Consider the following 16127-nt stretch of genomic DNA (forward strand, 5'->3'; position numbering starts at 1 on the left):
GGCTGTCTCTAAACACATAGATCGCAGAAAAACTGTGAGATTCCCTCAAAGAAGTTTTTAACAGTAAAGTAACAGGTGGAGCATCACTGATGTAAACATAGGCGTGTTTGGGGGGAGGGTGGAGTTTTTGTTTTGTTTTCAATTGCTGACAAGTTTCTCTATTACCTTTATGGTAGCTATTCATTCCATTCATTAGAAGAGAATGTTCATAGCATAGTGTACCAAGGCTTCTTTCTGTCAGCTCAAACGCACGATCTCTCACTATAGCTTTCACTCACAATATAGCACAGAGTGATATAGCACTGAACATAAAAAAAAACAAAAAGAACTAACCCATTATCTTGTTTATGCACCTTTGGAACGAGAGCTTGGTATGAGAAAGAAAAGGAATGGGAATGAAGTGTTCCTCATCTTCCACAATAACATTGCATTCACTCATAACTTTGGACATCTGTTGAGCTCAGGGGCAGGTGACAGGAAGCGATGAAGAAGAGAGGCAGAAGGGAGGGCAGAAGTGGACATCGGTGTACCATCATCTGATTATTTCTTCCTCTGTGCTCACTCCGATCTTTTGGTGTAAACTGCATAATAGCACGTAATTCACTATGCTGTTGCTATCCCTTTACAGGTCTAAATACTAGTATATATGTACACTACAGATAGCCTCTTTACATTGTTTAACTTATCTATATTTTTATGTATTTGCGATACCTATTTGAAAGGAAAACAAACTCACAATTTAGTGCCTGCCATATGCTAGGCATGCTACAAGGTAGTTTAATATGTATTAACTCACACAATCGCAAATGTATGCAGTGATGGATCAAAGTAGGTTAATAATAATATAAAATAGTACAATAATTAATAAGTAAATAACAATATAAGAATAGACTGTTTGGTGTACAGATACTACTTGTATCTACCCACACACATTAAAGTGCTTTAGCACAGTGACTGGATCATGGTCACTATGCAGAAATGTTCATTAAAAACTAATCATTCTTGTTTACATTAACAACCCCATGAAGTAGATATTGCAATTGCCATTTTATTACAGAAAATCAAAGGAAGCCAGCTTTGACCAGCGTGCACAGCTGGTGGGGCTGTGCTAGGATTGCACCCAACAGGACTTAATCCACAAGGTCTGATCTCCATGATCCTGGCTCTCAACCTGAGAATGGTAAAGAGAAAGGTGTTGGAATTATCTTTGAATTTTTTCCCTTTTCCCCATGCTACTCCACAGTTTTCCAACGTCCCGTGCACTATCACTGTCCCTAGGGGTGCGTGGAGAAGACGATATTTTCTTCCCAACTTCCCCACTCACTGGCCTCCTGGGGGCACATGTACCCTTCCAGGACCTTTGTAAAAAACTGGCGTAATGATTTTTCCCATGCAACTTTTCAAAGGTTTCCAATTAAATTATTTTATTTCAATACGCTTTTAAGTCATTAGAAATTTTAGAATTATGTTTTGCCAATTTCATTGTCAAGCCTACTTTTTATCTGTTTGATCTGTAATATGAAATTTGAACCTTTATGATGATATTCCAGAGAAGTTATAATTTTCCAAGGTCATGGCTCATCAACATAATTTAAAAAACTATTTTTTCTCATTTTAATCAACTTGGCCAATAATGATATCTGACTTTGAAATTGATTAGGTTTAATAAATGAACAAAAATAGTCAGAAAATACTCTCTTTCATGGAAGAGTAATTGCAATATTTAGGGGGAAGTTTTTAAAAAGAGAAAAAAATAGAGGTTTTCCAAGATGTAACTTTTTTCTAATTTTCTCCCTGAAAAGTTCTTCTAGGGCTAGCTACAACCCACAATACTGATTCTCCAAATGGAACATGTTCCTGAGATCTACTTTTTCAGAAATATAACCAATTATGAAGTTTAGCTATTATAAAATGAATAGTCTCCAGAAATATTGCAGGCTGACCTTATCTAAGATGAGTGAAATCCCCTATCAAGGTGCTAAATAGAATATTGAGGGAAGAAGTTCATCTTTCAAAATTAAAATAAAAGTATTATTCAGCATGTTTGGTTATTGGATTGTGCTAATTTGCACCTAAAAAAAAAAACAAACAACGAAAAGAACTCAAGTAATTAATTCATTTTGCCCCAAGCCTGCCTACCTTTCAAATTCTTTTCTTCTTTGTCTACATAAAATTAGTTATAAATGAAGTTTTAACAGGAATATCTTGTAAAAACCTTATGAGGCAGCTTGATTTCAATCTCTCTCTCTCTCTCTCTCTCTCTCTCTCTCTCTCTCTCTCTCTAGCTGGCTTGCTGCCTCCCTCTAACTCTCCCTTACTGATAATCTTTCTGTGTCTATTGTTTTTGGGGGGAGTCAGCAGGAACCACAAAGAACTACACAAAAACTTACAACCAGGCATTTAAAACTTAAATTATTGATTTGGGAACTGGATGATCTATAACAAATGTTTACCTTCTTTTTACCTTCTTGGCCTTTTCTTAAGTTTCAGCCAATGAATTGATTTAAAAAATGTGCCCACCTATCTGAATATTTTGGACAGTAATGTATTATTTTGGGGCCAACTTTTCAAATGTTATATTTTAATAAGTTTCCACTTGTGGTCATGTCAGACATTGTGTTGAAAGGATGAGGTCATGAGAAAGAAGTTTAATTGGATCACAAAACTGCATACTTTTCTGGATAAAAGGTACGGGCTAAGAAAAGAGTTCATTATGATACAAAAAAAGAAAGTAACCTTTGGGTACAGAACTACCATTTTTAATGATTAAGGACAGAATTAGAAATGTATTCATAATAGTAGCTTCATTTTAATTAGGAACTTCATTTATGCCCCAGCAAGCACTATGAACTCATTAGGATTTGTTAAGTTATACTATGGCATGGTAGGAGAGGAAGAAATATAAGGGGAAATTAAAAAATAAATTGAGTGTAAGGTATTAGAATACATAAGTGATGCTCAATTTGGAGGGAAGTTGACATACAAAGTTGCTTTAGAAGAGACAAAAGAAAAGAAAATGAAATATCTCTCCTAGGAATGATTGCTTTAAAATCTGAATATTTTAATTGCATCTATCAAAACAGAAACATTTGACTAGAAGTTAATGGGAAGTGAGAATTAGGATTCAAGTCTAGCTCCAAAGTAAATTTCTTTTTAAAAATTACATCCCAGTTATTAAAGTTAAGATAAAAATTGTACTATAAAAATTGCATTCGACTGCCAGATATTATGGAAGTTTATTCTCTGTTGGTTCATTTTGTTGGCATTAATAGAAGTTGCATGAATTCAAGGAGCACAGAACTCAAGAAGAGAACAAAAGCAACTGGCAACAGCTCACTTTTGAGCAAGGAGCTCTTTAGGGCTGTATTATACTGAGTCACTTAAGAACGGTCAAGTCTAGTTTTAGATTCAGTGAACTAAGGAACAACTGTTAAACAAAAACTCATGAATATAATTCATGCTTTCAATTTTTTAATGTAAATAATATTCACCTGGGATTATCTTTTTTAAGAAAAATGAAATAAAGCAATGGACGTTAGCATCTTATGCTTTCTGTTTATTTAGTGTTTACCTTCATTGCAAAGCTGATCAGGGCGCCAGAGGACCAGTACTAATGCTAAAGTCAGTTGCAGTGGTCCAGCTACCATATATATTTTAAACATCGATGCACTAAAAAGATGCAAGAATTAGTGAGTCATTTATATCAAGTAGAATATCAAGTAGACTATTGAAAACAATCTGAAGAGAGTATTAAGAACCTAAGTGAAGCACACAATTGATTTTCAGTAGGGACTGACCAAACTGACAGATTACATTAGCAACGTTAGATAATGTGTTGAGTCTATCTTGTCAATAAAATGATTTTCAGCACAACCTTTTTTCCCCATTCACATTTACTGTTCTTTGACTATCCCCAGTGTTGAAAATGGTTTCCCTATTGCATGATATGGCTGGACTTGTACTAAAATACTGTGATTCTAGTAGTTGCTCTGATCACTGATAAGTGCTAGGTGTCACAACAGTGAACTTGGCCATTTATTTTATTTTTTATTTTTCGTAATAAAAATCAAGTCAATTACTTTATTACTGTTTATTGTTTTCTTAAAATAAATACCATAGAATATCAAACAGACAGTGAGGAATGAAGCACACCTGGGAAGAACACATAACAGGGTTCACAGGACATTTGACACTCAGCCCTCAGGCCACAGCAGCCCCGCTTCAGCACAGGGCAGAGCCGCTGGCCCACACTAGACATACACAACTGTGACCAGCCATCCCCTCAGAGCCGGAGGACACCGGAGGATCTGTGCCCCTTCTAGTGTTCATTCCATCTTTCTCCCACCCCCTCTCTACCTAAAACTATGAGACAGTTACACTAGTCTGATGTCCTCTCTACTAACCTTTGGTTTTGTTCTGCAGTGCAAGATAAATGCAAATGACACTCCCAAGAAAATATGTGCAAAACTAACATAAATGACTCCAGAATCTTCCAGCAGTCAGAGAAATCGGTTGTCATGCAGGTGCCATGCTGGCACCCAGGGAACATCTGCTCTTAAAACATGTGAGACCGTGAGCTGAACTTGGCCATTTGCAAAAAGTGAAGGCAAGGTCAGATATTTTCTAGAAGTCTGACCGGCAGTTACTGTGAGCGTAAAATACTTATGTCTACAGAATTGGTTGTAAAAACAAAGAAATGTAGTAGGTCATCAAATGTGAGAGGTCGAAGAAAGTCAAACTGGGTTTGAAAACTGTGCTAAAATTTTTGAATCCCAGTGAACTTGATCATGGTAATAGTAATAATGACAAAGTAACTAGTTATGAACAACAATCATTTGCCAGCTTCTGCAGCAAGTACTTAACCTCATTTGTTCTTCACAACAACACAATGGCATGTATATTATTTCAATAATTTTATAAATGAAGAAATCAAGGCTTGAAGGGTTAAATAAGTTACTCAAATTGCAGAAAGAAAAAAAAGCTTAAAAGGCAGAACAGGATAGGATTTTAATTCTGGTGTAAATATAAGGACCAAGCTTTGAAGAATTATCTACACTGCTGAAATAACTTTTTCTACTTTTAAAACATTAAAACAGGACAGGTATTGCTATATAATAGTAGAAACACACATTAACAAATGCATTTTATCAAGGATTCACTGCTACAGAGGGGCTCCCAAACTTTTTCTTTTTTCAGTCTTAAATTCATTATCGTTAGTTAAAAGACTCTCCTTCCCTGTTTTTCTCTTAGGCTGAAGTTTATATAGTTCTTTATTTAACAGAGGACTTCCCTGTCTTTCTCCACACCAACACTTTGTTTTCTGTCTTGTGATCTCATTGTGCATTTCACTTGCCGGATAATGGGAAGGCCCAGGAAGAAAAAGCCAAAGCAGGTTAGAGTGTCTGAATCCTTGCCAATCAACATCATCAGTTGCTATTCACAGGTTTTTGTTGTTGTTGTTATTTTACTTTTTTTATTTAAGAACTCTGATGTCCTACACACTTTAAGAGAAAAATTCAATCCACCCAGCTTTAAAAGCCAGGTTCACCTTTTCAGAAAATCTGGGCTGTTTGAAATCATAACCGTTTAGAAGAGCTTTGTGACTGCTTTTCCAAGTGTGGGCCATTGGGTGCTCTTTGTTTAGTACTACCTATTTTGAGTCATTTCTCCAAGACATCTATAATAGGATTGGTTTTGAGAGGTTAAAGCTCAGGCTCAGAAAAGGCCACACATTTTCAAGAATCATATTATTTTGTAAAGTTACCGCACCCATAAAATTTATTTTTAGTTAGCCTCGTTTTAGGTAGACATTTAAAATAGTGGTATCTTCATCAAGAGTAATTTACTTTTGCACCGAGCTGGGGGATAGTGCAGACAGAAATGAACTCAATCATTAACTTTTTTCCATGAAATTCTGGGCTCCTTGCTATAGTATATTACAACATTTGTAAAAGGGACTCAGAGTTAATTTTACTTCTACAAATGGCATTCTAAGATGAGTTAAGGTGTTAGTCAATATGCAGTAGATTTGTCCAAAGTATGTCTGTGGATTGCTGCTGGGAAGTTAAACACAGGAAGCAAAAAAGTTAGGAGGGTGGGGAAGTTCTGGAATATCTGCAAATTTATTAAAACAACCACTGGCCTTACCATTGCTAATTAAAGCATTTCACTGAGATCCTTCAATGTCCCAAGATTTAGAGACTCTCTCTTTTTAGTAGTGCCCTGGAGAATAACACCCTTTGTTTTTCTATTTCAAACTTGCAATAGCTTTTGAATACCTTAGCTGGATGTATTGATGACAATATTCTGAATTTATAGTACCTGTTAAGTATAAGTATCTAGCAAATGATATGGAAGTCTCAGTTACCAAAGACTATGCCATCTCACTAAAGCTTCCAGAGATTTAAATAGGCAGGAGGCAGCTTGAAATTGACCTGGGAGGCCAAGGATGTGATCTCATTTCTACTGAAAAATTTCCTGGGAGTACCAATGACCTCAAGAGGTCAATAATTTTAGCTTTACATTCTGTTTCAAAGGCTACCCATGGCTCTCCAGGGCCCTTCCACAGCAGTGGTCTTTGTTCAAAGGAAGGCGAGGGTTCCATTAATTAAACCACTAACACTACTCCTGTCACCAGAGAGTCCAACGCACTACACTATCAGAGTTGAGGCCTTCTTTTTCTGTGAAACCTGACCCAGGCAGAGCACAAGGCACCTTTGCTTCAGGCAAAATTTGTAATACATTGGGACTCTATTTCTTTGGCAAATCTCTGCTGCATTTTTCTTTTCTTTTTTTTTTTTTTTGGAGTAAATTTGTTGAATTTTCTGTAACTATGGTGTGAAATTTTGAGTGTGAAAGAAATACATTTACTTTCAAATATCTATGCTTTCTATATATATAAAAATTTTTATTCATCTAGGTGCCCTGATCCATTCAAATTTTATATAGAACAGAGAACTGTGCATGAGAGTCTCTAATTTAAATGTGGTCTCTCAAAGTTTCAGTATTATTTTCTCTTGATTTTAATTATTCTTCATGTGGAAAGATATTCATCATACATTTTCCAGGTATACAACAAACATAGTAAACATGCAGTTCTGAATTTATAATAACATGATTCCCTTTCATAATTTTTCAGGTGAAAAATAATAAACTAAAAGATGAAATTTGTTATCATCTATACTTTTTTTTTCAGCTCTGATGATGCCTTCAGTAAAGTCAATTTAAATTACCGCACAGAAAATGGACTGTCTCTGCTTCATTTATGTTGCATTTGTGGAGGTGAGCACTTGAAACTCAATATGTTATAAACTAGTTTCCATTTTATACGTGTGTATGTACATATAAATACACACATACGTGTATATATCCCTATGTATATATCCCTATAAATACACAAATATATACATACATATATATAGTGTCAGTGATTTGAGCTGCTTAACAGTCTACAAAGGAATTCTATTGATACTCAATTTTCTCTTTTGTTTTGCCCCTGCAACTCTGATAAGCTTTGGTTGAAGCAGTAACTACCAGGCAGATATTTCTATTGATTTTGCTCTGAGTTGAAGTTTCACTGTGCTTCTACCCTGAACCAAGCCACTTGGCTGGCTGGGAAATCCAGAAAGCATTTTGCAGAATAGGGCACATTAGTGAGGGATTCTGTTCAATTCAGAAGTACTTAAAGCATTTCCCAAAATATCATCAAGCAATTGCTTCACAGACGGCAGGAAGATAGGAAGGTCATGTACATGCCAAGGATACAATCCCGAAGAAAAGATTGATCAAAGGGAAGATGGAGAGTTTAAATCGGCTTGTTTTGTTCTGTTTTGTTCACTAATGTATCCCAAGCACATAGGATGGTGCCTGGCATATAGTTAGGTACCCAATAAACATATTTAATTAATGAGTTAATAGTTAATATTTATTTTTGTTAATTCAAGCTAGTATTCATTGAACTCAGCTTTTTAAATAGAACACTGATATATAAGTATTGACTGTCATTAGTCAATCTCTTAACCATTCCTGTCAAACAAATTCATCAGACTGTACTTAAAAGATCTTCCTGCCAAATTTAAACTGCCTTTCCAACCTTGGTCATTTTCTCCAGATTGCTCTGATCTAAATCAGCTCTACTGCTAAGGATGTTCCAGGGAATCCTATACAACTAGAATTTTATCTAGTCCTTTTCCCTAATTGTCTGTTTAGATTAATTTTTTCATGTTTTTGTTTTAAAACCATCTGATGATGAGAACACTGAATTAAAAAAATGTAACACAAATTCATTAAAATGTACAACATTGATACAAAATCTTATAATTATAATAGAAATGTTTACTACTTGGTAAGCCTGTCAATTTATAGAAAACTTTAAAAATGGAGGTCAGAACAGCAATCTGGGATTTTATACCTCACTGTGACATTTATTAAGTCAGAGAGATTTTAAAGTCACTTAGACTACCCTCTCAACAATTTAACCTATTTTTTTTAATTTTTTAAGGCAATAAGTCTCATATTAGAACCCTTATGTTAAAAGGGCTCCGTCCATCTCGACTGACAAGAAATGGATTTACAGCCTTGCACTTGGCAGTTTACAAGGTACATTTATGTTCCAATAAATATTATATTAGAACCAAGGATGTATGTATCTTTTGGCTAGTTTGTTTTGAATTTTGGGGGGATCAGGGCAAATTACTAATTGTAGAAATACATTCGTAGTAACCAGAATATTACAATACTCATAGGCTTTCTTCTCTCTATTGAGCAGACACATACTCTTTTAAATGCTTTCTATGTTTAATTCATTTAATTCTCACAAGAACCCTGTGAGTGAACACTATTACCTTCAAGGCTGCAGGGTTAGGCTCACCGACCTGTCAGTCTGGTTTCCTCACCAGAGCTTCTTACCAGGAGACCAAGCTGTCTCTGTGCAGAAAATGAGGTTCCTTGTGAGAAAATCACGAAAGAAGCACATTGAAGCTGCATTCTTTTGCTGCATATTTTCCTTAATAAAAAATTTCTCTAGAGTTCCCTCTACTTTCCTTCTTCTATTTCTCTTCTTTTGCTTCAATTGTTTATTTTTTTACATCAGTACCAGGCTTCAACCTAATCTCAGTATTTGATCAGAAAATAAATAGAAAAGTAGATTAGAAAAACTGAGGTACTTTGAATTGAGATAGATCTTCCAGATTGTCCTAAATATAAACTTACATAATATATAAATTAAATATGTGTAACCCATTTATTCTCTAATTATAAAGTTCTACTGGCTCTGTTTTTATTATGAGCTAAATATCACACTAGGTTTCATATTCATTACTTCTTTAACCATTAAATAATCTAGTGAGTTGCATATTAGGTTTTATTTTAAAGAAAGGGAAACTAAAGTTAGGTATCTGTTATAATAATGATTAAAATTAAGTACAGTTGGCTCATACTTTCTGACTTTCCTTGTTATATTGCATTATTTTGTTCTCCATTTCATGTGCATCTGTGGTACAATATTATTTCAATTTTGTATGTGCAGGAATGGGGGAGGAAGCTATTTGCTCATGTCAAGATCACTTTGCACTATATCCCTTTCCCAATCTTTAGGGACTTCATCCCTCTGGGGGAAGAGAGCAATACTTTCCCATGATTCAGACTCACATGTTCCTGAGTCAGAGTGCAAATACTCCAATGCTTGTCCTTTTTTCACACCCTATCAATGCCTAGTTGACTTTTCTGATTCCTTCTGAGAGGAAGCATCAGTTCAGTGTTACACGGTCTTTAATACCTCCTAATCGTTCTGCAAAATGGGAACAGAGCCTGAGTCTGGGTGTAGAAAAGAATGTCTGTCTGACGCTGGTTTTCTGCTGAATGGCAGAACGTGAAAGGAGAAGAGCGCTGATGAATAGGAAGCTGGTGATGGATAGTTGGGGCAGAATGTGAACCCATGAATTCTGAATCTGACTGTCTGGGAGATCTGTGTGGCACAACCACACAAGTAGGTTCTGAATGAGTTAGGGCCACAGACTCTATGAGAGGAAGTATATTTCTCCCACCTCTGTTTATCGACTCTAAATTTCAGTTTTTAGAGTTGCGTTTCCTCTGTTTCTTCTGTTTTCTTATACTTTACAGAAAGATGTATGAACTAAAAGGTTTTTGTAGCAAGTTTAAACACATTTAGAATCTTAGGATAAACGATAGTCAATAATTCCTGAAAGGCTATAATAGGATGCACGCTCTACTTATTCCTTAACAAAGGTAAAAACAAATTTAAATTGTCATCCCACTTTAAATGCAGAAACAATATAAAATGGCCATTCATACCACCATTGTATTAAATCTAGTTCTAATTATTTCTTCCCTGATGTGCTACAACAGGTATATAATTCATTTAGAGTTCCATTTAATGTTATTTTGGGTTCCATTTAATGTTATTTTAAAACTTGCCAGAACAGTATAAGAAACTCCTATATACACCTTATTCAGGTTCTCTCATCTCCATTATTATACTATTTTTTCTGAACCCTTTGAAGTTAAATTACATGCAAGATTGCCTCATTGTTGCTAAAAACTTCAATCTTTATCTCCTGAGAAAAAGGAATTTTACCAACATAATCACAATACAATGATCAAAATCAGAAAATTTAACACCGATAAAATACTATTATCTAATCTATAGTTGAAATTTAGATTTGGCCAGTTGTCTCAGTAGTGTCATATGTAGGTTTTTACTGTTTTCTAGTTTAAGATCAATCCAGAATCATCCGTTTTTACTGTTCTCTCTATAATCTCTTTTAATCTAAAGAAATTAGCTTAATTTTTCTTGCCTTTCTTGATATTATTTTTATACATATAAAACAGTTATTTTTATATATGCCTTTGGATTATCATAAAAATTACAATTAAACTTTATTTTGTTCTTAAGATTCACAAAATAACTAATGTCATTCTTCCAGTTGATAGCAACTTTTAAATACTATTTCCTACTTAATCCTCATTTCAAGGAACTAGAAAACATTTATAATCCCAAATTAGGATAATCGTTAAGATTTTTTTATACTCACATTTATTTTTAGTGACCAAATATTTTATAATCTTTCTAATTAACATGTTTTTAATAAACTCTTAACAGGATGCTAACTGAAGATGTTAATTTATCCTTCAATTCTTATAGAAGACAGCACTAATTTCCTGGAGAACCTTCCCTGACCCCAGTCTGGATTGGGTGGTCCTCCATTGTATTCTCCTAACACCTGTGCTTACCTTATAACACTGTGAATGGGTCTAGATTTTATTACCTGGTTACTTCTCTACATCTTTCTCCAGATTGGAGGGGTCTATCTTACATGCCTTGAGGAAAGAGGCAGGTAAAATAAATGAATGAATGTATTAGATAATATGGTAGCATTAAATGGGAACTAACACTTAGACTCAATGTTTTTGAGACACAAGAAGAGGTGGAGACTATGGCAAGTTACAGAATGCTTACCCCAACAGAAAGGAAGAAGAATCATACTGATGCTGGGCAAAATATTTTTGTATTGACCATTGGAATTGGAAATTGCCAGATATCTCTGGAGGGATACTTTAGTAAATTTTGGGGAATAGAAAGTATAAAAATTGATTAAAGATAAATAGAGTTCAGAAATTGGAGGCTATGAATATTGATTGTTCTTTCAAAAGGCAAAAAATTGGTCATTGTCTTGAGGTGTGGCAGGATCACAGAAAAAATTTTACAGCAGTGTTTTTTAATCTTTTTATTCTTGTCCTTTTGCATAAATATAAAAATTTAGCCTGTTTAATTATTTTATTCTAAAATAAATAAACTACAAGTGAAAACAAATTGAAGAAACTATAATATTCAATTTGCTTTTCACATGGCATGTGTTTTCATTCTCCAAAATTCCCAGAAATTCTGATTAGCCCCTCCCTATTAAATTATTACTATAATATTGAATGAGAGGAAAAATATATTCAAAGGTCACTTGGAAGAAGCCCACAGGAAGAAAGAGATTAGGGGAAGTTAGAATATAGAAAAGGAGGAGTCAGCAGTGGTAATGAGGAAAAATAGGTCACAGGAACTCATGGACATGGACAACAAAGTGGTGATTGTGAGGGAAGGTGAGAGTAAATGAAATAAGTGGTAATGAAAAAATACAGTTAAAAATAAAGCATTTCAGAATAAAAAATATAGCAAATTTAGATACTTTACCCAGGAAAGAGTACAAGTACTCAATTTAAAAGTGTGTTCTTTTTTCCCCCAAATTTTAGCAAAGTCATGTATTTCCATCACACTAAAATCCTTAAGAATTGATATTTTTGTGAATATAACTTCAGAATTATTACAACCAGAGGCATATGTAGGTATGGACCTTCATAAGCAGTTACTTTTATACTGACTAATGGATCCTTTCACTGGAGATGTCTATGACGCATGAGGCAGCTCTAGTCCATTAAATTTTAATGCCTGGAACTAAGTACATCTCATACTGAAGCTCTGCATACTGCCTTGGCCTAGAATAAACCCTCATATTCTCTAGACTACAAAACTGCTTTTATTACTTTTTTCCTGACAAACACAAAGAGGCTGTGACAATTACTGTGCTAGGTAAATTGGGTCAATAAAGAAAACCACTTAGATAAATACATTATTAAAATAATTCTTTCTATAGCTCTGTTTTCACAGGCAGAAACTCAGTCTTCTTTCCAAATCAACTTCAGCTCTGCCTTGGAGCTTGATGGGACACTTCAGGGAATATCAAAATATTAGAGGTGGTCAAGATATTACAGAAAACAATTTAGCCCAACTCTGAGATCTTACAGGTGAAGAAATTGAGTTATTTCATGATTAAACATCTTTAGACACAGAACAAACTGAGACATATGATGAATATTTCAATATTGTTAGGTCTGTCTTTGGGTGATTGTAACAATCTTGAGGTGTACAAATATTTGCACATAAATAACGTAATTTTTATCCTTATTACAGCCTTATATAGCAAATATTCAATCCTATTTTTACAAGTGAAAAGCAAAGAGTCAGGGCTTGCACAGGAAAGGCAAAAAATTTGAAATAGACGGTCATTGTAGGTTGAAGGTAACATGTACTGAGAAAAGTATAGGATTCAATGTCAGAAGATCTAAGTTCAAATCCAGTTAAGTTTCCATTTAAATGTACATGAAAGAAGCATTTTATGATGGTATGCCAGCTTGAAAAGCAGACTCTTAGAGGGATTTAAGAGTGTATGAGATTTATGTGGAAAGATCAGCTAAAACACTATGAGAAGTCAAAAATGAAGAATGGACTTTGGAGTCAAGCAAACCTGAATTTGTACCTAGTACCAGCCCTTACAAAATATGTAGGGTTCTACAACTAATTTAAATTCTTTGATTCTGACTTTCATCAGCTGTAAAATAGACTTAATACAATTGACCCTTGATTAACATAACGTTGGCAGTGGAAAAATTCATGTATGCCTTTGAGTATTCAAAAACTTAACTAAAGTAGACCCTTCACATTCACAGATTCAAGCAACTGTGGATTGAAAACAGTGTTTTTGGTTGGGATTCCATGTTGTGAAACCACAGTTATAAATGCAAAAATACTGTTTAGCCACCATTGGCTAAAACTGAGGATGCAAAACTCCTTGGATCTGAAGGACTGACTGTTTATTGAGAAAAATTTATTGAGAAAAATCCACATTAAGTGGACTTGTGCAGTTCAAGCCATGTTGTTTGGGAGTCAGCTATTCTACTGACCTTATAAGTAAATTGTGAAACTTGAAAGATATGGTATACAGAAAATATTTAAATGGTACCTAATAAGCAACAAATAAGTAGCGATGATCATTTTGTTACATTCTTTTTTAGCATAGCTTGGAAGGATAAAAGTTCTATTTTTGTAGTACTTAGTGAAAAAGTACTTAGATCAGTCAGAGGTTGACTTGAAAAATCCAACCAAGGTATTAAAGGGTAATTTAGCACTTTTAACTTTTGACCTTATCATTTGACTATTCTAAAGGAATCATAACATAAATGCATTCTTTTAAATGCCATGAATTTTGGCTAAAAAATGAGAAAATGCAAAGCAAGAAAGGATGAATGTGTGTTTACTATCATCTGCCTGATAGATAAATATGTTATGCTCCATGATTTACATATCATTTATTTTAATTTAGTTTAGTACAGTGCTTGCCATAAGGTAGACATTCATTAATAAATATTTGTTGAACTAAAGAGAATCCATCTTTCTTCTGATTTGTAAGAGTTCTTCATATATTAAATATACCAACCATTTGTCTGTTTTATGTGTTATATTTCTCCAATTTGTCATTTATCTTATATTGGTTTCAATACTTTCATTTTCTCAGACTTATCATATTTCCTCTCTATTTAAAAAAAAGAAGCCTCTATGCTTAAAAAGACTTTCTCTGCTTCCCTGCATTTAAATGCCTGCCCATCTGCAGGGGAAAATATTTTAAGATAATATATTTCCCATTTATCTTAGAGAACACTCTTATCTTTAACCCTCATCATTCAAAATTAAAGGTTATTATGAGGTTAAAGTTAACTCCCATGAATTTTTTTCCAGAGGAGGGAAAACTAGTAGGCATTTTCTAACTTCTAGTATGAGTTCAGAGTTTTCCTATGTTTTATATCTTCAGTTATCTCAGTGGGTAACTAGTGAGGTAGAGGAAGTGAAGTTCTGGGGAGGAGACAAGAAAGGAGGAGGAGGAGCTAAGATGGTGAAGTCAAATCGCTGTCTTATTTGGAAGTTTCCACTGAGTGCTATATTGAGTCCCAGACTTCAATGTCCAATGGTAATGAATTTTATTATTATTTGGCAGATATCTTTAGTGTGTTTTATATGTATTATCACATCAATTATAGATACATAGTTTATATGTGTATTATACCAGGTGGATATAGTTATTGTCGCCCTTTCATAACCAAGGAAATTAGTGTAAAGGGTTATATAACCTACCCCTGTTCACATAGCCATTAGTTGAGTTGGAATTCTAACTAGGGAAGCTAATTTTAGTATGCACAGTCTTAACTGTGCATTTTAAGTATCTCAAACTTGTGAAAGACAAATCATTTATTTCTACCCCCAAAACTACTATTTGTGAGTCTTCTCTAACTTATATACTGCCATTCCCCTGCTATTTCACTGGGAAAAAATTCAAACACCGAATACCATGCCCTGTGAGACCCTACAAGATCAGATGTCTTTGAACTCACCTTGAACATTAATTTCCCCCCTTTTTGGATGTTAATCAGTGTTTATTTTATCATTTTTATTCACTGAATAAAACTGTACACATTTTGGGCAAGTGACTGTAATGAATATTGCACTTTATAGAAAGACTTGAGTGCATTTAATATATTTTGAAAACAACATAGTTCTTTGATCTTTTCTCTTTACTAGAGCCACTTTTCTCTTTTTTAAAAACCTCATTTCTACTCAACACTGGCCTTCAACCACACTAAGCTTATTTCCATCTTAGGAGTTTTACACTAACTACTCCCTCACCTCAAATACCCATCCCTGACAATGTGGTTTGGATTTTTTTTTCTCTTTGGTATTTACTATATATTTATCTAAATGATCTCTTGCCACAGTGAAGCTTTCCTTGACTTCACAAATTAAAGTAGCCTACTTTGTCATTTGTCTGTTTTATCTCAGAGCTATTGGTACTTTATGATATGTTATCTAACATTTTCTTATTTGTTTATCTTCTCTCTCTCTTTTCTCACATACACAGGAAAAACATAAGCTCCACAAAAGCAGAGATTTAACTGTTATACTCATTGCTGTGTTTCCATGGCTCCAAACAAAGCATACAGTCTCCATAAATATTTGTTGTATGCATAAAAAGTTTATTGAAAGAGAGACTGATATAATCCAAACTGTGTGTATGAAACCTTATCTGGTAGCAGTGTGGAGGCTGGACTACAACGAGAAAAGGGTTAGTTTAGGAGGATATGTAAAATGGAGGAGGAGGATAGAAATAAAGAGAAAAAATGTGAGAAGTATTCTGAAGTCAAGACCAGCAATAACTAAAGCTGATTGAGTTGAAGGGATTCAAGGTAATTTGGTATAAGAAAGTGCCATTAATGTAACTAGGGATGCTAGATGA

At 34.3% G+C, this 16127-nt stretch overlaps 1 protein-coding gene across 1 annotated transcript in view; it reads left to right on the forward strand.

The window, feature by feature from the left end:
* The window catches only part of TNNI3K (TNNI3 interacting kinase), a 277088-nt gene that overhangs the window by 4569 nt on the left and 256392 nt on the right, over positions 1-16127 (forward strand). Inside the window, 2 exon segments of the mRNA XM_037141086.2 lie at positions 7196-7281; positions 8501-8598. Of these exon segments, the coding sequence (XP_036996981.1) occupies positions 7196-7281; positions 8501-8598 (184 nt within the window).

This window comes from Artibeus jamaicensis, unplaced genomic scaffold (genome assembly GCF_021234435.1).
Source record: "Artibeus jamaicensis isolate MK-2021 breed Jamaican fruit bat unplaced genomic scaffold, CSHL_Jam_final scaffold_1019, whole genome shotgun sequence".
Taxonomy (NCBI): Eukaryota; Metazoa; Chordata; class Mammalia; order Chiroptera; family Phyllostomidae; genus Artibeus; species Artibeus jamaicensis.